Genomic DNA, 27875 nt, shown 5'->3' on the forward strand with positions numbered 1-27875 from the left:
ATATGGGAGGTGATGGAATGCTGGCCAATTTTGGGAGAGGGTGTTGGGAGAACTTTGGGCATTCTTCCCTCAAAAGCCTAATCTAACAGGCTACTGGGGTGCGGGCATCTTGCCTTCTGGGTACGGCGTGCCAGCGATGATGCACGCTAGCAGTATGTCGGTGCCTGCAGATGCCACGGTGTCCTGCAGGGGGAGCTCAAACATGGGAGCCTCCAGCGGGTCCTCTCCTGCAGAGACGTACGAGTCGTCGGAAGACTCTGCGCAGACAGGTCAGCGTTGCAGTAACAACAACAACACAAATGTTCATCTCTTTTTTTAAATAATGGTACTGCTCATACAAAAATAAACAAAATGTCATCTGGGTAATTTTAACATAAAACATATTTCTGTTTCCAAGGAAACAAGTATAATATACCTTTCACTGAAGCAAATTCATAAAATACACAGATACAGTTGCACAAATGCAGCCTCGTTTTTTAAACTATGAGAAATTTGTCAGAAGTAACAGAGCTTGTATTTTGTCACCGTATTAATCCCCAATTAAGATCAGGACCTGACAAGATGAAGGTCTGTATTTAAACAGCACACTCAGTTTAGCAAGTTAGTTTTTGTAATTGCTGAACCTGTCAAACTGCATTTATGAAGAAAAATAATTCTGGCTTTTAACTGTTAGTCAAAGCTGTGGGCTAATGTTAATGTAATGTTGAGTCTCAGCTTTGGTGAGCTGAAGGCATGCTGGGAACCCTCACCGAGCTCTGGAGACATGGGCCTCGTGCGATGGCCTTTTCCTCTGGCTCTGTGTGTCGCGCCCTCCCTGCTTTTCTTCACAGGTTTGCTCCCCGCCTCCTCCGCGCTCTGCACCTCCATGGGCTCCTCTTCCACAACGATAGTCGGGATGGGGAGTTTTGGAGCTGGGGACGCAGGCGGTGCCTGCACCTCCATACCCTCCTGCTCTGGAACCGAGCCGTGGGCGGGAGAGGAGGGTTTAGAGAGTCTCGGAGGTTTCGGGGGAGCTTGGGTGGTGTGCTCCTGGATCCGAGGCTCTCTCTGCACAAGCGGACTCGGAGGCCTCTGCTCCACCTTGCGTAAGGACGGGCCGACCCTCCTGGCCGCTGGCTCCTCCCTCAGAGCCTCTTTAACGGGGGAGTCTGGGGCACGGGCGAGTTCGTGAGCAAAAGGAGATCTTCTCTGGACAAGTGGACTTGGAGGCCTTCGTTCTACTTGGCGTACCGATATCTCGACCTTCCTAGGCGATGGCTCCTCCTTCGGTGGGGGAGGAGGGGGTAGCTCCTCTTCAGCTAAACCTGGACTCTGTGTTGTTAAAGAGCTCTGAGGCGGCTCTCTGACTGGGCTGCTTCTTGCTGGCTGTCTTGACAACCGTTGGCCAGGTAACTCAGTGACTGACAAAGCCTCTGGGGTGATTTCTTTCTCTCCAAATCTGCTAATCGTCACACTGTTTACCGAGGACTTGCTGGTATCGGGCTGCTGGGGTGGAGACTCCTCCTCATTTTTCTGGGCTTCCTGTTTCTTTTCAGGTTCCGGTGATCTTTGTGGCGATCGCTCTTTCAGTTGCTCTCTCCGTTTCTCTTCTTCTTCCTGCTGGATGCGCTCGCGGATCTGCAGTTTCTGGAGAACCTGAGGGGGGATGGGCTCCACTTTTCTCAAGGGCTGCCTGCTGCGGTGAGAGAGCTGCTCTGTGGAGAAGGACTTTGCCAGATGGGGCTTCCCCACCAGCTTCTTGATCCTCCGCAGCTCCTCGGTGAACTTGCTCTCGATGTCCTGGACCTTTTGGGAGTAGCGAGGCCGGTCTTCTAGAGAGGCGGCCCTCTGCCTGAACATGGACCTCCTCTCAGCCGCGTCCGCCTTCAGCGCCTCCCGCAGGTCCTCCCTGGAGCTCTCTCTGGAGATTCCTAACCGGCTGCCCCCATCGTCCGAGTCGATGGAAGCGGCCCGGTTGAAACCGGCCCAGGATCGCCCCGAGATGGATCCCTCGGGATTGTCGATGCTCTTCCTTCGCTCCTCGAAGACTCGCACCTTCTCAAAGATCTTGGAGCTGGCACGAGCCAGCTTTGGGGAAGGACGGGGCGTCAAGTCCTTGCGGGAATACTCACTGACAGGGGTCTGAGGGCGGGAGTCCGTGTTACTACTCTGAGACATGGCGGAGGACTTTGGTTGCTTAATCTTGTCCTCAAATTCTCCCGCTACGGTGTCTACATAGTCGGATGGGACAACAACTTTCTTGCGAGGGGTGAGTGGTGTGCCAGGGGCTGACCCAGAACGGGTAGTAATAGGGGAAGTGATGGAACGCTGGCCAATTTTGGGAGAGGGGGGTGGGAGAACTTGGGGATGTGCTTCCCTCAAAACGTCTTCAGATTGGCTCCTGAAAGAAGGTGATTAAGGGAAATGTTCTGTTAGGGTAGAGGTCTGGGAGGAGGAGGAGCCCAGCTGTTTGGAAGAGGACAGGAAACCTGAGTGGCCTTTTTGTGGCTTGGGGTCGAGGAAGAGGAAGAGAAAGGCCTTCCAGTGTGACAACCTTTCTGCCTGAACATATGTAGCTAGAGGCAGCGAAGGGTTTCACATGAACTCAGTAGTGTCTGTGGAGGAGATCTACGTGTTCAGTGTGGATTAGATTTTCAAGATCGTTGTCAAGTGGCGAAATCTTATAAAATCAAAAGTGCAATGGGAAAGGGTCAAATTAGATATATGGATAAAAACTGGGTCTTTAAAACCGTAAAGTGCTATTTAGATGTTTGTTTGTTTTTTGTTTTTTTTTTGGGGGGGGGGGGGGGTAGGTGGGGGGCTGGGGGGGTGGGGTATAACAAGGTGTCTGTGGATGTCTGTGAATGAAAAGTATTATAAAATAGTGTTATGGATTATCTCTTATCAAATACAGCAGCCTATGTGCCAGAAATACTATAAAATCTGATGTTTTTTTTTTACTCTAAATTGTATCACTGTATTCAGAACATTTAATATCTATGCTGAAATATGTATTGGGTGAGCTAGGGTGTAATGGGATGTATGAGTGGTCAGGTGTAGGTGCCATGGGCCAGATCATATTGTGTAGTGCCTACAACCTATTTCTTCCAACATAACTGGACTAGACCACCAGATATCACCAGATACCTACAAGGTTAAGTCAAAATGTATTTTGCCGTAACTAGGAAGGACAGAAAGAGTCCTGGTACTTAAACAGAATACTGAATCCTGGGTTATCAAGCTGGCCGCAGTACACTTGACGTTGGCATCAGATGACACCACTTCTGGTGTTAATGCAAACCCGACTGCAGTCACCTGACGATGTTTCAAATGGACGAATCCACTGTTAACTTGGGTGGCTTCTGCACACTGCACGACCCTTCTCTCCTTCCCAGACAGCAAATGTTAAGACTTACTCTTGTGATCTATATCCAGTGTTTTTACTGCATGAACAGAACGCAAGCAGCACCCCAAGCATGCAAGAGAATGTGAGCATGCAGTACTAGAGTAATCTAATGTCCGCCTCATCGGGCATTCCAAAAGCCCACTATATGCAGGTTTTACAAATACAAATTAAAGCTAAATCATGAGTAAATTACTAGGCAACTACTGTGTTATGAAATCATATAAAGGATATGAAACTGCTCTAGTGATATGTGAAAAAGTGAATTATTATTAATCCGATACAATTTCATTATAATTGAATTCTGAGTATTAGGTTTATGACAATATTGGATCTTGTCATTTTTCTCGTGGTTGTGGGAAAGATGTCCAAAATTGGGTGAAATGTTTATATATGGATTATTCAACTAGTCCTGAAATATGAAGGAAATTATATTTGTAAACATTTGTAGAATTTAATGTTTCTGGTTTTGCTTAAATGCTTCAAATTTTAGATGGAGACAAACATCATATGAAAATTACTTTGGTGAAGGCGCCATTTTCCCAATAAAGCTGGGAGGCAAGAGCACATAATGGGAATGTGCCCACTAATCTCCTTCATAGGAGCTACGGGCTGTTTTAATATGGCCTTCTAATAGGTATAATTTGTGGCTATTTATAAACATAAAAAATGATACGCCAAGCATCGGTGTATGTGCACTGGAGAGGAACACCATACTCTTTGAAAGTGTATTTGGTAACAAGATTAATTGTATGCCTTTGTTATTTTCTCTCTTGTATGACTGACATAAGAGGATGTGATGAATTGTTGATCCGGTAAAGATCAGATAATCTCTTGGGGTGATAAAAGTACATGCGGACAGAGAGGCAGGACTATACATGCTTCAGAGATTGTCCTTGAAAAGCCATGCGTAACAAACGGGTGGAAACCAAAGAAGGACCTCACAAACATCCAATGAGATGCAAACCATGTCCTGAAATCACTTTTTCAAACACCTGGATTCCGAAGCATCGCAAACCAGGTGATAGATTTGGCCACCTCCGAGAACAGTCAGAGTTGGCTTGATTCATTTTTGCTCTCATTGGTGTGTGGGTCTTAACTTAAAATTGACTGTGAGGGAGGTCAAAGGAAAGTATGAACTGAAAATGAATAAAAAAACCTAAAATGATGACAAGAACGTAAGTCAATCTCGAAACAAACTTGATTCAAAATAAGCTAATTTGTGAGTTATTGGCAAATCTGTTTGAATACATACTTATAATTGAATTTAAAATTAAAGATTTTAATTTAAAATTGAATTGACTGATTCCACAGACCTGTTTAGAAGTATTTGCCAATGTTGATGGGCAGTAGTATTATTGAGAATCAGAAAAGGTAATACTGAAATATTAATCAGACTTACTGTCCGAAATGTTTTAATTTGAGACTGGTTGTACATAAACTAGACGGTGAATGACATACAGCACTATGATCCTGCGACATAGACACAGTCACTATGGAAACTCATCTGAGTGTAATCAGCAAATAAAGCTTTAAGAAAGATTCACAACGTGAAATTTAGGCTGGTATTGTGATGATAACAGAAGAAACTTGATGACAGGGTGTGAAATAAGACCATGTTTGATTATTGTAATTTGACTGCTCTGTCTAGCTTCACTGGAGTCCTCACGAAAAAGATCAACTGTAGGAGAATAAATACCTATTTCCTCTGCATTATGTATTCAACAATCGTGTTCTGTTGTTTTTGTTACCAACAGAAAATTGTAACCAGCAGTAGGGTTCGGTAGGGTAATTTTCTAAACTTTGTCACTGAGATAAATTTTCGGTAATAAAAGCATTTCTGAATAGCAGTGCTGGTCTAGGACCAGTTTGTCCTTTTAGCTCATAATGGATGAGATTAGTACATAGACAGGGGAAAGCTGATCCGAGGTCAGTACTCCTACCCTGAGATGCTTTATGAATACTGGCCGAGGTTGTTTTCTGGGTAACCGAGCACTTTGACCTTGCCTGGACCGAACGGACCCCAATCTTGAATGCAGTCATGTCTGGGTCCAGCAGTTTTAAAAATTAAACCTGTTCACATCCCAGCTCCTTATAATTCCGTTCAGGTGCGCAACCAAATGTGATTCACATCGAACAACAGAACGCAAATCACAGAACAGGTATGGGAAACAAAAGAGTGGGAATTCTGTCAATAAAAATGATGAAATACATAAAGAAAAAGAATAAACTAAACATACTGTCATGCTACTTGTATTTTAGAAGAGATTAGGAGGGATTTGTAATCGATTTTTTATGTTTGGATTTAGAAATAAACACTAAATTATGGCATATTTGGCTATGTCAACTGTTTTTTTGAGAGGGGAAAAAAGGTGTGTTTAAAAGGAAAAATAAAAAATGCTGTGTGGTTGTTGGCAGTTGACCCTGGCTATAACACAAGGGGAGAACACTCACGGTCTGGGAAGGGCCCTCCGAGAGCACATTCTGCTAAAGTTTCAGGACTTCCTGCCAGCCAATCAATATCTGCGTTACTGACAAGTGCGCCACAAAACTACAGCGCACAAGCATTTTCCTTTTATGTCTGCTGTGACCCAGGTCAATGCCTGTGAGATGTCGTCAGTAAATATCATCTTTTAAAAATCAACAATATGCTTGCCGCTGACAAAAGCTCACTTAAGAAATGATTTCAGAAATTGAGATGATTTTGTCTTTGATGTAGTATCACTCAGTTTAAATACGATGCCTTTGAAACTTGGCAACACACGCGCAACAAACAGCACTTGGCTCCTGTGTCCGATTAGTCAGTCGATCAAATAACGCTCAGTGGTAGAAGCTTATAATTACAGGCACACGGAATTTTCACCTGTGAGCAAAATGGATTTGCACTTAACTGCTGTTTGAGAAACGTTTGGCATCCATTAAGAGCATCACACAAGATTGTATATCATCAATCTGGGCTAACTGTTCACCGCTCTCAATTGTTGTTTTTTTTTCATTTGTGTGGAGATAGTCACTTCCCCTCAGGTTTCTTCACCTTCTCTATGACTCACACAGGCACTTCTGTCAAAGCCAAGCTTCCCACGGCCTTTCACCAGAAACGACTCCTTTTTTCCTCCAGTGTGTTATAGCGAGGGTCTACTGCAGCCTTGTGAACGGCTTTGTGTGGAACTCAGTGTTTCCGGTTTTGCTTTGTTTTTTTTTTTGCTCTGATCTGTAGTGGCGGTTTTGGGGGCTGACTGGCATTTTGACTTACAAGGGAACAGAAAAAGTCCTTCCTCTATAGAGACTGAACGTGCTACCGTAGTAATCGCTAGCTAAGGACACACTTTCCTCCGACCCCCACACTGGCCGGGACAGATTGGCGCGGGACGCTCGAATCAGAGGTTCCACCCCTAGGTGCCTGATGTGGGCGCCGGCAGGCTCTCGTCCGTTAGCTTGCCTGGCGGGCTTGGAGGGGTCCTGCGGCACGGGGGCTCTCGAACCCAAGGCCGGAGCCTCCTTCTCTACCACCGTGTTCGGGCTGCCCGCCCAGCTGTCCGTCCTCGAACCCCGGCGGCCGTCCGCCGTCACGTCCATCATCCGGTCGCTGTCGCCTGCGGGGGGGCACAGGGGTTACTGCGCTGATGACTCGCAGGGTGCAGTAAAGCATTCTGAGCACTTCCCAGGACCCATCAGACGCTCTACACAGCCGGGCAGTTCAACTGGTACCCCAGGGGCCAAATTCGGCCCGGCAGAAATATACTCTTGGCCCTCAGATCACAGATAAGAACATAAAAAGTACTACAAGATGCATGACCATAATGCTTTTAATAGTAAAACACACTGCCTGAATGAGGATTATTTTACCACTTCCCCCTTTTTGTGATGAATGAATTTTCTATTTATTGTAGTATTATTCACTTATTCTAAGTGCAGCTAAAGTGCCTCCTGTATGTGTATGCATGTGTATTTATGTGTATTGTGGACTCATACATGTAAAATATGTGGCCTATATGCACTATTCCAGATTTAATCAGATTTCAACACTATCTTTTTAAAGAAAGGTACATGAGAGGAATACTGATAGAGAAGTAGAATCGCTGCCGCAGGTGTGTACACCCAAAACCAGTGATGAGAAAGAAAGGTGCCATACGCACTCAGCTGTCTAGCGAAAGCATATTTATTATTAGCAAAAAAGCACAAAAACAAAAGGTACTAGTATAGAGTGCTAGACAGAGCAGGAGCAAACGTTTCACCTACACGCTTTTTTCAGTTCAAAGACAGATGTGACACATAGTCCACAGCAAATAGAACTCTACTAATGAGACATACAGACCAAACTAAGACATACAGACCAGATAATTAGACATTAAAAAAACTATATAGAATGTGGTCCTCTAATTATCTCACCTGCATGCTATCTCCTCATCAGTAGATTTCTAATTTATGTGGACCGTTGTACAGTGGAGTGTTAGTAACTGAAGGGGGTTATCAGTTTCTGCTTGTGTGGTTGATAGTATAAGTGTTTTATTCTGTAAGCTTTTTCATACTGGAACGGTAGCAAACAATCAACAACAAAAAAACAGTTTCTTTATAGAATACATTGAAGTGAAATAAGTATATCCTGTTGTCAAACGCAAACACAAATCTAAATTCAAGTTTTTAAACAAGGTAAAACCTGAGAATGATATGTACATGTGTTGACGGCAGAAGAGCTAAAGGCAGTATAAAAATGTCACTGCCACTGGTTCTGAGTGAGCTCCAGATTTTACAGCCAGCGTTGATGCACTTGGACAGAGACAGGGAATCATGGGTAAAAAAAAAATTAACAGGCAGCATTTATCAGGAATGCTCAAAGAGGCCTTCCATCCGCTCATAAATGATAGAGCCACTCACAAAATCTATTAAATATGAACCAGGACGGGAGGAAAAAACACACCTCTTTAAAAACTCTTGGCATTTTTCTTTACAGCACCACGCAGAGAAAAGGACACTAGAAGCGATTTATTCATTGGTTTGCGGAGATGGTCATTATCCAAAAAGGATTTAACCAGCCTGTGGGTGCCGGCTGTTTCAAAGAAAATCCGTTTTTCATTACTCAGTTGCAAGTTAATGGGTATTAGCAATTCCACAAATATTGTGCCATTTGAACTACCATGATCCCAAAATGTCTTATTGGGAGCTACAAGCAAGATGCAGATGCTCAACCACAATTCAGCTGAAAGACTATATAACATGAACAAAGGTAAGCCTTACAAATTCAGATTTCTGCAGATGCATTACCAGAGGGGATAAATATCCATTTTGTCTTTTATCTGCCAGTGAAAATTTGACTCTGGAGGACTAGCAACACAATTCACAATTCTGACTCATTATTTGAGAGAGAAAGTGCACATGTTTTTTTTGCCTCCCCAGCAAAGTGACAAATTCTCTCCTTCATCCCTGCCAACAATGCCAGAATATTATTTTCATCATTTTACAACTCAAGGCAGTATGCAACGCACAAACAAACAAAAAAGCAGATGTATGCTTCTCTGTCCTATTTTTGAAGTATTTTTCAGTCAGTCGATAAAACAAATATCATATTTGTTAAATCTATACAAAAACCAACAAAAAAATCATAATTAAAAATGGGCACTATGTTAATGCATCCAGGCTAGCAGTACCCATACAAAAGCTCAAAGGTTAACCCTATCCACTGTGGCCCCCTAGTGGTGGGATGTGGATGGCCCAATTGTTTACGGCAGGCCTACTCAACCCCAGGACATGAGGGAGGTGTCTGTAGTATTTGCTAGAACCTTGCAAAACACCACCTGATTTTTCTAATTATTTTAATATTGGTTCAGGAAACAGTGGCAACTTCCCCTTAAACTGATTATTGGTTTGAATCTGTATTCAATCATTTCCCTTGATTAATAATAAAGCAATTAATTCACAAAATACTCAATACCAGCAGATATAGCCAGTTCACATGAATTAGGTGAGTAGTAAAATTCTTTCAATTTGCATCACAAAATTTTGCACATTTTAACATTATTTAAAATTGTGGATACATGTAGGCTACTCTTTGTACTTCACATCCACTCAGAGAATACTATTCACAACAAAGATCTGCAATTTGCAGATTTTGTCATTTAAATGATCTTGAATAGCAGGTTTTGCAGCATTCATTGATGCTTGTGTGGAAAGCAAATGGGGCAGTGAACAGATTTTCCTAAATTGAATTTATCCTTAAATCTTAAAAAAGTAGCTCTGGGTTTAACTGCCGACGGATTACTCAGATCGTTGGAACACTTGTTAATCAAAGAAAATAAGTGAAAACGGGTTGAGACCAATGATCAGTTTAAATGGAAGGTTTCTGCCTCATCTATTTTCAGCTCAGAAACCACCACTGTCAGGACGTAAGCTCATTAATGAAATCTGGTGGTGTAGTACATGACTGGAGTAGAGACACTGCAGCCTGTAGGACCTGGAGTTGAGCAGCACTGATATTTCTCTGAAGTGGGTTGAAATAAATGGGGTCAAACCCACTCATTTTTGCGGGTTCAAATCCTGGGCGTGGTACAGATATTGTACCCTTGAGCAAAGGCGCTCAACCTAATGTGCTTAAGAGAACAGGGGAATCCAACTGTACCAATGAACAGCATGTAAAACAGAAGCAGTGTAAGTCACTCTGTAAAAGGTTGTCCACTAATATAATGAGTAATGTAGCACCAGTATGGGGAGGACCGTGCTTTCCCAGAATGTTATTAACTTGAAAATGAACTGGAATGTAATGCACTGTGATTGTAGTCCTACTACATGATGCAGAAACACAACCTATAAATGTAGCGCTGTCCAGTCGAGGGGCACTTAACAATTCTTTCTCCATCCCTCCACCTCGCCTTTGAACGTGGAAAAGTATTCACCAGGATACAACAGCTGCTGCTGAGTTTCAGAGTGATGGAGAGTTTCATCGATTGAACTTTGACATCCGCCATGTTTGTCTATTAAGTTCAGAGTCTAAAAGGCCTCTACATTATATTTACACCCCATTGCTGGAGTCACTTTGCTTCAGTGGAGTCCACCGTTAATGTAAAATCAGCTTGGTTATGCTATTTCACTCATATTTTGGCTTAGTGCCCACAGATGGCGAGATTTCAGTCGCTTAAGTGTGCCCCTGTGAACACCTGGTGCTTAGCCAGCTCTAGTTTTTAGTCTGAAAGATGATCAAAATTTCAGGAAAGAAACTGGAATGTTTCGTGTCATTTGATGCGAAAGAGTTTTAAGCTAAAAATGGCACACCTAAGTCCACATACTAAGAGACTAAAACCTTCAGCGAACATTCAAACTATCTCCAAACAACTAAACTCAGCACTCCAAATTGTCAGCTAGCGAGCTGAGCATCAACAGAACATGAGAAAGAAGGACTAGCCAGGTCTGTAAACTGTCACTGAGCGCAGACAGTGAATTTTCCTTTGTTAATGCTCCTGTGCATATTTAGGATTTCTCGCCGTGTAGACTGTTGAAAGTAAGAATGACCATGTACAGTCTGTTCTGGGGCGGTATCCAGAGGGAAGAGGGGGAAACAGCGAGATGCTGTATATAAACGCTGCAATGCCACCACAGAGGCTCGAGATGTGTACTGGAATAAATAAACTCACAAGATCTAACTGGTGCATTAGCATGGGTGACTTCCCCCCACATTTCCCCATATTCACATTTTTGCTAAAGCATAATTCATCTTCCACATGTAAATTATTTGTGTTATGGTGGAATGGTATTTTATTGTGCGCTTCCTGGGGTTTTCACGCTTTTGAGAACAGACAGCTGCAGCTATTTAAACCAGCAGATGATCCAGCTGGTATGCCTGGTGTTTGTGCTCGCTGAAGTTATCTCTCTGTCCTGACCTCAGCGTATCTCTGCTCTGTGACTCAGTAAAGCTGCTCTGTGACTCAGTAAACCTGCACTGTGACTCAGTAAAGTTGCTCTGTGACTCAGTAAAGCTCCTTTGTGACTTGTAAAGCTGCTCTGTGCTTCAGTAAAGCTGCTCTGTGACTCAGTAAAGCTGCTCTGTGACTCAGTAAAGCTGCGCTGTGACTCAGTAAAGCTGCTCTGTGACTCAGTAAACCTGCACTCTGACTCAGTAAAGCTGCTTTGTGACTTGTAAAGCTGCTCTGTGCTTCAGTAAAGCTGCTCTGTGACTCAGTAAAGCTGCTCTGCGCTTCAGTAAAGCTGCTCTGTGACTCAGTAAAGCTGCACTGCGACTCAGTAAAGCTGCTCTGTGACTCAGTAAAGCTCCTTTGTGACTTGTAAAGCTCCTTTGTGACTTGTAAAGCTGCTCTGTGATTCAGTAAAGCTGCTCTGTGACTCAGTAAAGCTCCTTTGTGACTTGTAAAGCTGCTCTGTGACTCAGTAAAGCTGCTTTGTGACTTGTAAAGCTGCTCTGTGATTCAGTAAAGCTGCTCTGTGACTCAGTAAAGTTGCACTCTGACTCAGTAAAGCTGCTCTGTGACTCAGTAAATCTGCTCTGTGATTCAGTAAAGCTGCTCTGTGACTCAGTAAAGTTGCACTCTGACTCAGTAAAGCTGCTCTGTGACTCAGTAAATCTGCACTGTGACTCAGTAAAGCTGCTCTGTGACTCAGTAAAGCTGCACTCTGACACAGTAAAGCTGCTCTGTGACTCAGTAAAGCTGCACTCTGACACAGTAAAGCTGCTCTGTGACTCAGTAAAGCTGCACTCTGACACAGTAAAGCTGCTCTGTGACTAAGTAAAGCTGCTTTGTGACTTGTAAAGCTGCTCTGTGAATCAGTAAAGCTGCTCTGTGACTCAGTAAAGTTGCACTCTGACTCATGAAAGCTGCTCTGTGACTCAGTAAAGCTGCACTCTGACTCAGTAAAGCTGCTCTGTGACTCAGTAAATCTGCACTGTGACTCAGTAAAGCTGCTCTGTGACTCAGTAAAGCTGCTCTATTACTCTGTAAGGCTGCTCTGTGACTCAGTAAAGCTGCACTCCGACTCAGTAAAGCTGCTCTGTGACTCAGTAAAGCTGTGATGTGACTCAGTAAAGCTGCTCTGTGACTCAGTAAAGTTGCACTCTGACTCAGTAAAGCTGCTCTGTGACTCAGTAAAGCTGCTCTATTACTCTGTAAGGCTGCTCTGTGACTCAGTAAAGCTGCACTCTGACTCAGTAAAGCTGCTCTGTGGCTCAGTAAAGCTGTGATGTGACTCAGTAAAGCTGCTCTGTGACTAAGTAAAGCTGCTCTGTGACTCAGTAAAGCTGCTCTGTGACTCAGTAAAGCTGCACTGTGACTCAGTAAAGCTGCTCTGTGACTCAGTAAAGCTGCTCTATTACTCTGTAAGGCTGCTCTGTGACTCAGTAAAGCTGCACTCCGACTCAGTAAAGCTCCTCTGTGGCTCAGTAAAGCTGTGATGTGACACAGTAAAGCTGCTCTGTGACTAAGTAAAGCTGCTTTGTGACTTGTAAAGCTGCTCTGTGAATCAGTAAAGCTGCTCTGTGACTCAGTAAAGTTGCACTCTGACTCATGAAAGCTGCTCTGTGACTCAGTAAAGTTGCACTCTGACTCAGTAAAGCTGCTCTGTGACTCAGTAAATCTGCACTGTGACTCAGTAAAGCTGCTCTGTGACTCAGTAAAGCTGCTCTATTACTCTGTAAGGCTGCTCTGTGAATCAGTAAAGCTGTGATGTGACTCAGTAAAGCTGCTCTGTGACTCAGTAAAGTTGCACTCTGACTCAGTAAAGCTGCTCTGTGACTCAGTAAAGCTGCTCTATTACTCTGTAAGGCTGCTCTGTGACTCAGTAAAGCTGCACTCCGACTCAGTAAAGCTGCTCTGTGGCTCAGTAAAGCTGTGATGTGACTCAGTAAAGCTGCTCTGTGACTAAGTAAAGCTGCTCTGTGACTCAGTAAAGCTGCACTGTGACTCAGTAAAGCTGCTCTGTGACTCAGTAAAGCTGCTCTATTACTCTGTAAGGCTGCTCTGTGACTCAGTAAAGCTGCACTCCGACTCAGTAAAGCTGCTCTGTGGCTCAGTAAAGCTGTGATGTGACACAGTAAAGCTGCTCTGTGACTAAGTAAAGCTGCTTTGTGACTTGTAAAGCTGCTCTGTGAATCAGTAAAGCTGCTCTGTGACTCAGTAAAGTTGCACTCTGACTCATGAAAGCTGCTCTGTGACTCAGTAAAGTTGCACTCTGACTCAGTAAAGCTGCTCTGTGACTCAGTAAATCTGCTCTGTGATTCAGTAAAGCTGCTCTGTGACTCAGTAAAGTTGCACTCTGACTCAGTAAAGCTGCTCTGTGACTCAGTAAATCTGCACTGTGACTCAGTAAAGCTGCTCTGTGACTCAGTAAAGCTGCACTCTGACACAGTAAAGCTGCTCTGTGACTCAGTAAAGCTGCACTCTGACACAGTAAAGCTGCTCTGTGACTCAGTAAAGCTGCACTCTGACACAGTAAAGCTGCTCTGTGACTAAGTAAAGCTGCTTTGTGACTTGTAAAGCTGCTCTGTGAATCAGTAAAGCTGCTCTGTGACTCAGTAAAGTTGCACTCTGACTCATGAAAGCTGCTCTGTGACTCAGTAAAGCTGCACTCTGACTCAGTAAAGCTGCTCTGTGACTCAGTAAATCTGCACTGTGACTCAGTAAAGCTGCTCTGTGACTCAGTAAAGCTGCTCTATTACTCTGTAAGGCTGCTCTGTGACTCAGTAAAGCTGCACTCCGACTCAGTAAAGCTGCTCTGTGACTCAGTAAAGCTGTGATGTGACTCAGTAAAGCTGCTCTGTGACTCAGTAAAGTTGCACTCTGACTCAGTAAAGCTGCTCTGTGACTCAGTAAAGCTGCTCTATTACTCTGTAAGGCTGCTCTGTGACTCAGTAAAGCTGCACTCTGACTCAGTAAAGCTGCTCTGTGGCTCAGTAAAGCTGTGATGTGACTCAGTAAAGCTGCTCTGTGACTAAGTAAAGCTGCTCTGTGACTCAGTAAAGCTGCTCTGTGACTCAGTAAAGCTGCACTGTGACTCAGTAAAGCTGCTCTGTGACTCAGTAAAGCTGCTCTATTACTCTGTAAGGCTGCTCTGTGACTCAGTAAAGCTGCACTCCGACTCAGTAAAGCTGCTCTGTGGCTCAGTAAAGCTGTGATGTGACACAGTAAAGCTGCTCTGTGACTAAGTAAAGCTGCTTTGTGACTTGTAAAGCTGCTCTGTGAATCAGTAAAGCTGCTCTGTGACTCAGTAAAGTTGCACTCTGACTCATGAAAGCTGCTCTGTGACTCAGTAAAGTTGCACTCTGACTCAGTAAAGCTGCTCTGTGACTCAGTAAATCTGCACTGTGACTCAGTAAAGCTGCTCTGTGACTCAGTAAAGCTGCTCTATTACTCTGTAAGGCTGCTCTGTGAATCAGTAAAGCTGCACTCCGACTCAGTAAAGCTGCTCTGTGACTAAGTAAAGCTGCTTTGTGACTTGTAAAGCTGCTCTGTGAATCAGTAAAGCTGCTCTGTGACTCAGTAAAGTTGCACTCTGACTCATGAAAGCTGCACTCCGACTCAGTAAAGCTGCTCTGTGGCTCAGTAAAGCTGCTCTGTGACTCAGTAAAGCTGCTCTGTGACTCAGTAAAGCTGCTCTGTGACTCAGTAAAGCTGCTCTATTACTCTGTAAGGCTGCTCTGTGAATCAGTAAAGCTGCACTCCGACTCAGTAAAGCTGCTCTGTGGCTCAGTAAAGCTGTGATGTGGGTCAGTAAAGCTGCTCTGTGGCTCAGTAAAGCTGTGATGTGACTCAGTAAAGCTGCTCTGTGGCTCAGTAAAGCTGTGATGTGGCTCAGTAAAGCTGCACTCTGCCTCAGTAAAGCTGCACTCTGACTCAGTAAAGCTGTGATGTGACTCAGTAAAGCTGCACTCTGCCTCAGTAAAGCTGCACTCTGACTCAGTAAAGCTGTGATGTGACTCAGTAAAGCTGTGATGTGACTCAGTAAAGCTGCTCTCTGACTCAGTAAAGCTGTGATGTGACTCAGTAAAGCTGCACTCTGACTCGGTAAAGCTGCACTCTGACTCAGTAAAGCCATGCTGCACTGTGACTTAGTAAAGGTGGACTGTGACTCAGTAAAGCCATGCTGCACTGTGACTTAGTAAAGGTGGACTGTGACCCAGTAAAACGAAGCAGAGCCAGCAGAGCAATACCAGTTGAACAGACTATGTAACAGAGCCATCAGCTAAATCTTGCTGCTACAAGAAACACCCACCAGCTATTTCCAGCAGTAATAAAAACAATAAGTACAATTTATGAGACAAATCAGGAATCTGTTTGAAAAAGATCTTTCTCTCTTACCATTCAAATAGTTCAAGAAAAACATTTCAGCTAATAGTTAATAATAGCACCTTTTGACTTGTCGCCTTTTAAAATCTCTTGCAGGCATTTCCTTTATCCTGTACTGAATCTACTCTACCTTGCTTGTGACTACAGATGTTTTTTTCAGGAACATGGGGAAATCATTAATGGCTGAAATCATTACTACTGCTTCCACCACCATAACTACAACTACGAACAAAACCACCACTAATACTACTACTTCTCTGGCTACTACTACTTCTATGTCTAATACTACATCTAATAATATCACCACTAATAAAAACAATAAAAACAAAATCTAAAAGAGGACTTACACATTCAGTGTTATCGTAGAAAGCTCAGGTGCGGAGCTTTAGCGATTTACCTGCAGGCACTCGGTGGGCAGCTCGATCCTGAAGCCCCGCAGGCCCCTCTTTGTTCTGCATGGGTATCTGGGGTTCCGCCGCTTCGTCCTCCGTGTTCTCTGAGTCTGCGGGGAGGAAGAGGAGATGGGGACGGGCTAAACGCCGAGGAGGAGCACTGACAAATGGCCCTTCACTTCTGCTCGGTGGACGAGCGCTGACGAGGAGCAGGACCGAGGACGAGCCTCAGAGCCCAGAGAGCCAGAGCGAGAGAACCGTCGCCGAAGCCTGTCATAAACCTGGCAGCGGCCTACTGAGGGAACCCAGACCCAAGCACGGCAGGTACTGAGTACACACAAACTGTACTAAGTACACACAAACTGAGTGTGTAATGAAAACACGGCCTTACGTCCTTGGCTATCAACAGAAACTACTTTTTGACAGATCATGAGAGGTGGCTATTCAAAGGCAAGCTAACATTTAAAGCACATCAAGTAAACATTGCATTTCAGATGACATAAGTGTTGGCGGCACAGACAGAAAAGGGTTTAAACACATTAAGAACAGAATAGTATGGTTTGGAGAAAAAATTAAAGAAGGGGAGAATGGAGGACCACGGACAGGAAGTGATGTCATTACCATAACTTTGCTTTCTGCATGAGCGGAAAACTTCTCTTCCATAGTGGCAGCAAGAGGAAGCAGACAAGAGAACACCGTTACTATAGAAACCAAACACTCACCTTACTCTCACCAGCAATCAGTCAGCCAACCCCAACCATCACCAAGACACAGCTGAACTAATGGGTAAGATGTTCACCAGTGTCCTCATTCCTAATTCCAGTTTGTACCCAAATGTATTTGGGCTATCACATACTTTTTAAATGATCTTTTCCTGATGATAAAAATTCTGATTTTTCTTCAGATGTCTGAGCTGCCAGTTGTCACACAACCTGAACCAGTCCTGCAGGTAGTTATTGTTCCAGTGTTATTATTCTACCTGGATTTGCAGATCTATTTTTTTGTTTGTTTGTTTGTTCAATTTGAAGTGTCCCAAAATACCCATTTGAGATTAGAATAAGCCCTCTTCAGATTATATGGTTACCTTTTAACCCCTGTGTCATTATTGCCCAAACTATTTGAAGTTCATCTTTATCACAGTACGTGAAATGTTTCATTTACAAAATCATGCAGTAGACACATTTGTAATCCAGTAGCATCTTAAAGATCAAATGCAGTTTTCAATCATATCAATTATACACAATCTGTATACAAGGATATGAATAACATTAATTTTAAACGGTTCCAAATTATGAATGATTTCCCGTTTGCTTCTGTTCATCCTCTGCGATGAACAAATCAGAAAAATATTGTCATAGATAGCAATATACTAAAGATACAGAATTATGAAAAATAAAGAATAAGGCCATGAGATGAGCTTTCTGCTAAGATCAAAATGGCCCCTTGAGGCATGTCAGCACTCTGGAGCGGAGCTGGGAACTCCGCACCTCACAGCAGGTACCCTGAGGTCCCAAACCGACACATTCGGTTTCAGAGTGTCACACCACCTTCAGCTTCCATATTAATGTAATGTTGTGACAGGCTGCTGACTAAAATACTGATAGATTCTTAAATTTATATTCAGTTAAAAATTGATGGCGAACATTTGACTGTAATGCAGTTCAGAACACTAAATGCTCAGATGTGCTTAACAGAATATAATATTTTGTATGAAAAACAGAATTTTACAGTTGGGCATTGACACTGCTAAGCAACTGAGATTTACCAGAAAAAGAAAAAAAACTTCACCAGAAAATCTCTTGAAAAATTCACTAACACACATATCATCATAAATTCACCATCCAACTCCCACCCCCACTCCCACCACTCCAACAGAAATGTTGTGAGCACTGTTTTTCTTTTCATTAAAAGCTATAGACTGCTAAGCTTAAATCTTAATTAAAACAAAAGTCTTTCAATCACAAACACGCACAAAAAATTCTACTGTTTTAAAGACACACAGCATGGTGAATTTCACTCAATTATAAACACAAAAGCTACAAAAAAGTAGAAACAGGATTTATTATGATTCACAAATGAAAACAAACACAAGAATACCACTTTTGACAGAAAAGAAAAATGGAGTTTTTGGTGATTTTTTAAGTTTCAAGATGCCTCAGTGGAAACATTGTAGCTGTGTGTTCTTTAGCTCAAGTCTCTACCACCTGTGTGAGGAATTTGTGGAGATACTGATTAAGGACGACCATCCAAGAGATCTACGCTGACAATGACCGGGAAAATCACCTAAATCCCTAACCAAACCCAATTTAAACATGCGCCCCGGAGCAGGGAGAATGAATAATCTCATTAATCCAGGAGGACAGACGGCTTCTGGAAAGCCAGATGTTTGTGCTAGCCGAAGGAAAACGCTTGTCCCTACGCTGAGAGCATGACCCGGCTGCTCCAATCACAGCAGCCGATCGTGGTCGCCGTGGCGCTGGGCTGCCCCAGTCACACCAATCACGGCTCGCCTGGTGTGCTCCGTCGAAGGAGGGAGTCCCGTGCTGAACTGGCTGTCACTGGGAGCTGATGTGGATCAGCACAGACACCAGACTGCACCAGGAACCACACACAGAACACATGCTAAGGGACTGTCTACCAGACTGCACCAGGAACCACACACAGAGCACATGCTAAGGGACCGTCTACCAGACTGCACCAGGAACCACACACAGAGCACATGCTAAGGGACCGTCTACCAGACTACACCAGGAACCACACACAGAGCACATGCTAAGGGACCGTCTACCAGACTGCACCAGGAACCACACACAGAGCACATGCTAAGGGACCGTCTACCAGACTGCACCAGGAATCACACACAGAGCACATGCTAAGGGACCGTCTGTAAACGAGATGCTTTTTAAAAAAAAAATTTGAATCGTATAGTGCTCAGATTTTAATGTTATCATCAAAGGCTGCTGAACCCTAAAAGCTCGCAAAACCTGTGAAAATGTTGATGTATGAGGATGACTGCATTTGGATGGAAGGTGGTTGGGATGCCATCCATCCACAACCTTTCAGAATACTGGGTCACCCAGTCTCCCGATACAGCTCTAACACTCTGGAACTTTCCCACAAATTCAAACCCACAGAAATATTACAGATCTTTCGTATGACGCGGGCTGAGACATAACTATGCATCTTCAAACTTAGGCAAAACCCAAGAACTCCACCGGCTCACAAATACTCAACGTAAAGTTTGCTTGCTAGTAACCTGTTATCTATAAACCCAAACACACCATGGGTGAACCGGCCGAAGGTTCGACTGGAGTGTCCTGTTTTCTGCAACGAGAAGAACAAGCAGTGTTAGTGAAACGTTCTTACGACTGGCAAGGGGCACATCAATAAGAACCTGCCGCTCATATAAAACAGATGGCGAAAATCTGGCGCAAGGCATGGTTTGTCTTTTCATTTCTGTGCAGTTAAGACCCAGTGCATACCAACACTCGTGCTTACAGCATCACAGTCACACATACAGTCATTGTATTATACAGTCACATATTTGACATTATAATATTCTTATATTTCATAATGTAGGGGGCATCATGAGAGAACAGAGGTGTGCAGTGGCTTTTGCAGTTAATCATTCCCATCCTCTAAACTCTGATGCAGTTTACAGTACGGGCATCAGCAAGGCTAAGGGCTGCTTTGCTTACAAGCATTATGAGTCTCGATGCCAAAGTAATCAGCAATTACTAGATTCACCTCTTCCCTGCCTGCCAATACAATTTGCAAATATCTTGTAAATATGTGTATAAACCTCGTGTATGGTGCTAGCATCTGTAGGATGTATTCAGACAGCACTGCTGTTTAAGGTGGAAATGAAAGAGATCTGTGTGAAACTGGGCCAGTTTGGAGCCCTACACAATAAAATGTCCAGTGTTAAATCAACACTTACGTATGTAAGATACCATGATCTGGTTCAGAGTAGGACCATATGTACTCTGGTGGAGTTGAATTAACACTGGACGGTTCACTTTGTACCACCTAAAGACTCTGGTAGGGGAGTCCGATAGGTAGCTCTGAAGCCCCTTTCGTTCCGACTGAGATTCTGTTGAGACGCGATGCGCAATAGTACATCAATAACACACTCAGCCGTTAATACCAGACTCAGTGCATGTGTGTGTGCGTCAGATGCGACGCGCAATAACACACTCAGCTGTTAATACCAGACTCAGTGTGTGTGTGTGTGTGTGTGTGTCAGACGTGACGTGTGATGTCAATCAGCCATCAGTACCAAACTCAGTGTATGTGTGTGTGTGCACGTGCATCTGTGTGCACGTGCGTGTGTGCACGTGCGTGTGTACGCGTGCACGTGCATGTGTGTGTGTGTGTGTCAGCAGTGGCTCTTTGGCCAGGCCTGTGAGGCTCTGTGGCCACCCCCGTGCCTGCCCGTCTGTTCGCTCGCCCCTTACGAAAAAATCACAAGTGAAATCAGCGTTTTCACGTGTGAAAATCACAATGTCACATGTGAACTGGACATTTTCACATGTGAATGAAAATTTCATGTCTGAACTACAATTTTCACGTGTGAAAACACAACAGGTGACTTGAAATCACATAACTTGACTTTTCTGCTCTCATCTTATTCGTGGGATTGTTTTTAGAGTTCACATGTGTACTCTTCACACGTTGGGTGATTTTTTTTTCTGAGGGGTCCTTCCATTCGCCCACATCGGTGCCTACCCACTACTTATCTCCCGCAGATAGAACGGGCAGGAAGATGTTTGCTTGGGGGGAGAGGAAAGTGTGTTCTCTCTGTCCCCCCCTCCCCTAATCCATTACCCACGGGGAGAAACCCAAATGGCTGCTGCACTGGGAATGATCTCCACCTCACTCCCATGGAGCCCGGTGCCTAACACAATTATCAATGTGTGACATCAGCAGGGAAAATTGTCCCAGTCTCCCCTCTGCTGGAGAGAGAGAGAGAGAGAGAAAGAGAGAGAGAGGAAAAAGTCCAATCCCAGCCTCCCCTCTGCTGGAGAGAGAGAGAGAGAGGAGGATGGAAAAGAAAGGAGACAGGACTGAGGGGAAAAGGAGTGTGACGCCATGTAACCAGTTACCCCCCCCCCCCCCCCGCTGAATCAGCACATCTGGCACGGTGCCGTTACTGCTAATGCGTTCACTCATGGCCTGCCTTTACGGCCCCCTAAACCCGAACCCGCCATTCTCTGCTTCAGGCCAGGGCGTGCGCGGACGTGACGCTTCTTAAGATGCTCCATCACCTGCACGTGGAACCATTACCGGAAAAACAACAACAACTGACACTTACGATTACTAACAATTTTTTTAATAATATAGCCTACCTTCTGCCCCATTTGCATGGCTAAGGCCAGCCAACACCTACTTGCACATAGCTCGCATTGTTTTACCACTTTTCAAATTAAAATTATAGACATTTTTGATTGTATGTGCAATGAGGAAGGCAGAAAGGAGAGGACTAAACACATTCTCTTGGCCAAACAGTTGATAAATTGTGGTCAGACTAACTACTTTAATATTGCTTATACTGAATACTGTCACTAAGGCCATACTGTTGTGCAGTTTGCTGTACGTATCTAGCATAATATTAAGAAGTGAGCTTAATGATAGACAGATTGTATCATTATGATTTTTCATTTCTAAAAGAAAAAGATGTATGTTCTTACATATAGCATCTTGTTTATGTGTAGAGATATGTATGGACACCATCAAAAATAAGAAGAAGCAGTGAGTCCAGTCGGGAGATTTTGGCCTGTCTGAAATGATTCTGCGTTTCACACCGCTGCAATTTAAGACGGCGCAGGGATGAAGCGCGCGCTCCATTTGGAGCAGCGCATGCCTCCTACGATGAGCCGGTTGGGTCCAGTTACATTTTCCAAAATGACGCCGGCTCCAAACAGCGTGCCAAATCCGTCCTGGTCCCTGTCGTCCTCTCCGAACAGAAGGATCTGAAGTCAACCGTCTGTACTACGGTGATCAGGGCGCTGGAAAACACTACGGGCGCGGAATAAAAAGGAAAAATACTGTACGGATTAGATATTTTATAGTTACAGCACATCGTGTCCTCATTTCTGAGCAGGGACAAAATAAGAGTTTGGATATGATGCACTAAACTAATTTCACAAGGGCACTTGGGCGTTGCAGGCAGGCAGACTGATTTGCTCTGATGCCAATTCGTGTTTTTATTTTGCTTATAATATTTAGCATTTTTAAACGTCTAACGAAGCCCTTGGCATAGCAGAGATCGAGCGTATATTAGTTATATGTATGAATGTTAACGGTACTGGACATAAATTCTGCATATTAATAGCAAACTTGTAAATAAGAGCAAAAATAGATGTTGGTTATTTATTATGCTATCATACAGAAGGCCGCTCGTCGGTAATGATAATTGTGTCACTAATCACCAGATTTAGCGGCTGAGAAATTATTCTTCTGGTAAAAACAATAATGGGCTTCTGGTGAGGTCATTATCACAGAGCGACGCCGCTCCTCTTGTTAAATGCAATGTCTTTTAGACAGACGGGTCTCTCAACTGGCTGCCATAAAAAACAAAACAAAGAAAAGCCCCGGAAATTTGTGGAATAATCTGTCAATGTGAACAATGACAAAAAGTCAGTTTTGTACCCTAATAAATCAAATGTCTGAGGACGGGGCTCAATCGGTGACAAATCGGTGCCGGTGCACGGACACCTGTCTATTACTTTTTTTGCGAATCTGCCTGATAAAGCGATCTTGGTGGTCTGTCTGACACGGCGGAAATGGAAATCCCGCTATCTTTCTCTCTGTGCAGCTCCTCCTTATCTCACTGCCTCTGGGTATTTCCATTCGTTACAATCAACCGCTTATTTCGAACAGAAAAAGTTGCAATAAATAAATAAAGGAGTGAATCATATTCACTCCAGAAGTTTTCCGGCCGGGAGATAGTAAATCAAGCTCCTTTCCAAATGTCTTTTTAAAACAGTGATATCCGCTTAGATTAAAACTGACTGATAGCCAGTGATTTCGCCATGTGATGCCGCGTTCACTTACGTCACGTGTGGCGATTACAGACTTTTTTTAAAGATGTTTTACGCGTCTAATCGCACTGGCAGACAATCATTCAAGACCCATGTGAATTCACCTGAATACCTCTAAGAAAGACCAAATGACTGAGCATTGCTGTCAGCGACACTGGCACTGGATTCTATGAAACTGCTTATACAGATCCCTGATGGTTTGATTAATATTGCATATGGTATAGGCTACACAGTACATTGCATACATGGGCTACTTAGGGAATAATAACCTTTGGGGCCATATTGTAAATAAATAATCTACCCTACAAATGACCTGGCTTGAGTTTCTATTCAGTTCCTCTCTCTCTCTCTCAAGTGTAATTATGTCCATTCGGTTCAGTGATACATCTGTCTGGGTCTGTGCCCTTTATAACAGTCGATCTGTTTTTGTAGACGGAGGTCCAATTATCTATGTTTCTTTCACAACCACCCCCCGCCCACCACCTCACTCCTTCTCCCCCCCCCGCCCCTCTCCGCTGCCTGCTATTGTGTAAAAACATTTGTCTTTGCTGATTTTCCCCTGATTCTTAGAGGAGAAAACACACACAGACACACACAAACACACAAACATGTATACACATACACGCACACACATATTTTATTTTTTTAAAATCTGCAGCCTTCATACATTTCTTTGAAATTGGCCCCTGAACAGCATGGCATCCATTATAAGAGTATGTAATGTATATTATACGGGTATTCTACATTTACTGCCAACACAAAGAGCAGAGCTTGAAACAGTGAAGTTTCCTTTCGGCAGAATCGTGTCTTTAAAGAGACCGTACAGGAGTCGTGCAGTCTTCTGTAGCCCATTTAGATTTATAATAACGAGAATTGCCCTGCTCAGAGGATTTCCTACAACAGTTAGCAATGTGGATTATTTTCCAGATCTTTCCATAAAAGAACAAAGGGTTATGGGAGTGCCATAGGAGAAAATGAACAAATTAGCTGTTTTTGCAGGGATATTTACTGTTGTCCTTGTTTTAAATAATTAAAAACAAAAATCTGCATGCTAAGACTCTGTAATATATTGTATTTTATTTCTCATTCTTTCAGTGTTTTTTTGTGAGATTCCTTTGAACTTTTTGAGAGGCATTTTGCTGTGAGAAACACGAGCCCTGCCAAGCAGCTCAGAACCTTTTTCCACGCAGACCTTCTTGATCCATAATGAAATTATTCCATAATATGCACACAAATGCTCTGTGAGTAAAAGCCATTCAGTAAGTTTTCTAAATATATATACACAAATGTCAGTTAACATTTTTATTTTTTTATCCTCTGGAGCTTATCAGGAGGGAAATGATAGGTCTGTTTCCATAATAAAAATTGGTTGTCAGGTTTGGACAGTAAACCACATTGCTGATTTTTGTATACTTCCAGTCTTACCTTGGTCTAGAAAAACCGATATTTGTAGCACTGACCACTCAAGAAACGATTGTTCTGAACACGGTGTCCGTAGCCTTAGGGAAAGAGAGCTGTTGTATTCACGGGTTCAACAGCGCACTACACAACACAGAGTTTTCCAGAGAAGCCAAATAGAAAATTAGCGCGTGAATTGTACTGACCAGGGGTGGGGCACTTCGGTAAATTCAGCATATATGGAGTCAGTACATTTGTTCAGCATCGACCACCTAGTTTATATGAACCATTTGAACCATAGCCTATACACTTAACATAAAAACCAGGACAGTGTGCGCGCGCGCGTGTATATATAATGACAGCATTGGGTACCATATTTATTTAAAAAGCAGCGATCCATTCCATCATCAGTATGAGCGCACAGAAGAAGAAAAAAACAAGCAAACACACTTACCTGGAATCTCTTCTTTGACCAGATTTTCTTCATGGTTGTGACTGCTCCTGGTTTGGCGATGCGTTGTTTACAAGTCGGGGAGCGACTCTCACACCTGCTGGCTGCTGGTTCTCTCTCGCAACAACATGATTACAATCTTTCTCCACTTGTAGAGTGACGCGAAACAAAAGAACGCGATTTCTCAAAACGAATATCTTCCCAGTTTAAAAAGACAAAGAAGTACCAAAAAATAATACTAAATATACAAAAATGCGCTTCCGAATTTATTTGGCTCTCTTGGCCAAATAATAATCCAGAATGGAATGACGTGAAAACAGCGTTAAAATTCGTGTGCTTTGCTTGTATTAGAATGGGAACGCGTATCAGCCCGCTACAGTGCGAAGTCTGTTTCCACTTTCCCTTCTGGCGGAGAAAGAAAACGGGCTTCGGCAGGTGATATCGCGTCCAGCCTCCAGCATCACTCCTCGAAATGCACTCGGACCTGGACAATCCCCAGAAAAGCCTCAGTGCCGACACCGGCAGAGAAAATTATAAATCCCCGATCCTCTAAGAAGCGGGGGGCAAATCAGCGAAGAGAAACGTTTCACCACAATAGCAGGCGGCACATCGAGAGAAAGAGAGAGAGAGCGAGAGAGTGTTTTCACAGCTTTGCCTTGTCTTCTTCACAGAGAGGGGGAGTGAGTCAGCCCCCGATAGCTGGAGGATGGATGCAGGTTGGCTTTTCCCGTGCTTTTATTTTTTTTCCCTCGTTCCTCTCGTTCCGCTCTTCCTCGCAGAGCTAACAGACGCTGATTGCAGCTTCAGCGGAGGAGCCCCTTCACCCGAAGCCATTATATATTCATAATCGATGCCCGTGACGTCAAAGATGCCTGGAGTCAGTGTTGCAGTTGTGATAAGCAGTAACTAGCCTTTCACACGGATGAGCCCCCTTTAATTCTCCTCTCTTCCCGTACAGCCGTCTCCGCTTCCCCGCCATCCTGCTGCATCTTTGTCAACAATGTTTGCTTCCACCAGGAGTGGGCAGCGAAAACAAAACAACGACACAGTTTTAACAATCCTACGGAAGAACACAGAGGCGAAACGCCGCAATATAACTGTAGGCTATCGAAGACAACAGTTACATTATGATTATCCTTAACGAATGGGCTAGCAGAAACACCCAGGGACAACAAAAACATTGGCTATCTCAGCCAGGCCGTCCTTTGCAATTCCAGTATAGGCTATATCACAATACTTTATCAGTAAACTATAGCCAGGTAGGCCATATCACAATACTTTATCACAATTCTATAGCCAGGGTAGGCTATATCAGTATACTGACAAAATCAAAATGAAATTTACCAATATACATTCTCGAATGGATTTGTGGGCACGTGCTTATTGTCATTTCGTGGAACCCATCCACATTTTTCAACGCCCAAATGTGACTCATTACAGAAATTGTTTACGCGGTGCTTCTAGTTCTGCTTACCGAGGCAGAACGAAGAACGGATCTCCCGCACAGCGGACTGGGGGATACTCATTCATTTTCATCACCTGCCACGCGCACAATCCCCCCCCAATTACCGGCCCCTCGTTCGCTGTCTGTTCTCGTGCTTTATCAAGCACATCTGAGCCCCTACAGCCGATGCATTACCCAAACGCTTTGTAATGTATTAAAGCCAGACAGCAGAACCAGTAATGTAGGCCTGTTCATAACGAGAACGGAGCGCTGCTTCCGTGTTCTGCCTCTCTTGATTGGATCATCTGAATATCAAAGTGAGGTGGTTCCCATGCCTACTCCTCCCCATATTTTCTCTTATCTTCAAGTCAGCAGCCAAACAGAATCCATGCAACTAGGTGAGGGGAACTGTGTTCAGCTGCTTTAACTCTCAAAGTACTGGGCTAGAGGCAGGACCAGCAGACCCTGCAGCTCTCCAGGACCATGGTTAGCCACCCCTGGTTTACTCAATCAGGTATAGGTAAAAAAAAAATAGGTAAGTAAAAATTTTCTGAAGAACACAAGAAATGTCATTTTCTCTTCCATATTATTCTGTAAATGAAGTATCCTAATTATTATGCTAATAAAAACGAGGAGTCTGTGTTTCAGGACATCATTTTGACAGTTGCAGAACTACCTAAACAGAACTGAAGCAGGTGTGTTCCTCTTTTTCCATTCTGTTTCAGACAGAGATGCAGCTCAGTTGGAGAGCCATCCCCCACCCTCAGCCCAGTCTGTTTCCACACACAAGGGGGTGGGGGAAGACAGTGAGCAACCCTCTCTACCAGGTTTGAGGCACATTACAGCAGTGGAGAGCCAGAATGGAGGCTTTATCACATTATCACTACCTCCATCACACAGCCTATTGCCATCCCGTTCATACAAATAGACCCAACCTTATCCCGTTCACCTGCTCACAGAGACGCACTCATCCACTCACCGCTCAGAGACAGACACACTCATTCACTCACCACTCAGAGACACACTCATCCACTCACCGCTCAGAGACAGACACACTCATTCACTCACCACTCAGAGACAGACACACTCATTCACTCACCGCTCAGAGACAGACACACTCATTCACTCACCACTCAGAGGCACACACTCATTCACTCACCGCTCAGAGACAGACACACTCATTCACTCACCACTCAGAGACAGACACACTCATTCACTCACCGCTCAGAGACAGAGACACTCATTCACTCACCACTCAGAGGCACACACTCATTTGCTCACCGCTCAGAGACAGACACACTCATTCACTCACCACTCAGAGGCACACACTCATTCACTCACCGCTCAGAGACAGACACACTCATTCACTCACCACTCAGAGGCACACACTCATTCACTCACCGCTCAGAGACAGACACACTCATTCACTCACCGCTCAGAGACAGACACACTCATTCACTCACCACTCAGAGACAGAGACACTC

At 43.9% G+C, this 27875-nt stretch overlaps 1 protein-coding gene across 8 annotated transcripts in view; it reads right to left on the reverse strand.

The window, feature by feature from the left end:
* The window catches only part of spegb (striated muscle enriched protein kinase b), a 112162-nt gene that overhangs the window by 61460 nt on the left and 22827 nt on the right, over positions 1-27875 (reverse strand). For 3 of the 8 annotated variants that reach the window (XM_035393291.1, XM_035393290.1, XM_035393294.1), the window contains exons 2-5: positions 16061-16165; positions 6822-6975; positions 750-2380; positions 114-257 (exon numbers count right to left, since the gene is read on the reverse strand). In XM_035393291.1, the coding sequence (XP_035249182.1) occupies positions 114-257; positions 750-2380; positions 6822-6975; positions 16061-16165 (2034 nt within the window). Of the gene's footprint in view, positions 1-113; positions 258-749; positions 2381-6821; positions 6976-16060; positions 16166-16676; positions 16712-19311; positions 19380-24950; positions 25988-27875 lie in introns of those variants that run through there. The other 5 variants (XM_035393293.1, XM_035393296.1, XM_035393292.1 and 2 more) reach the window with 5 other exon arrangements.

This window comes from Anguilla anguilla, chromosome 15 (genome assembly GCF_013347855.1).
Source record: "Anguilla anguilla isolate fAngAng1 chromosome 15, fAngAng1.pri, whole genome shotgun sequence".
Classification (NCBI taxonomy): Eukaryota; Metazoa; Chordata; class Actinopteri; order Anguilliformes; family Anguillidae; genus Anguilla; species Anguilla anguilla.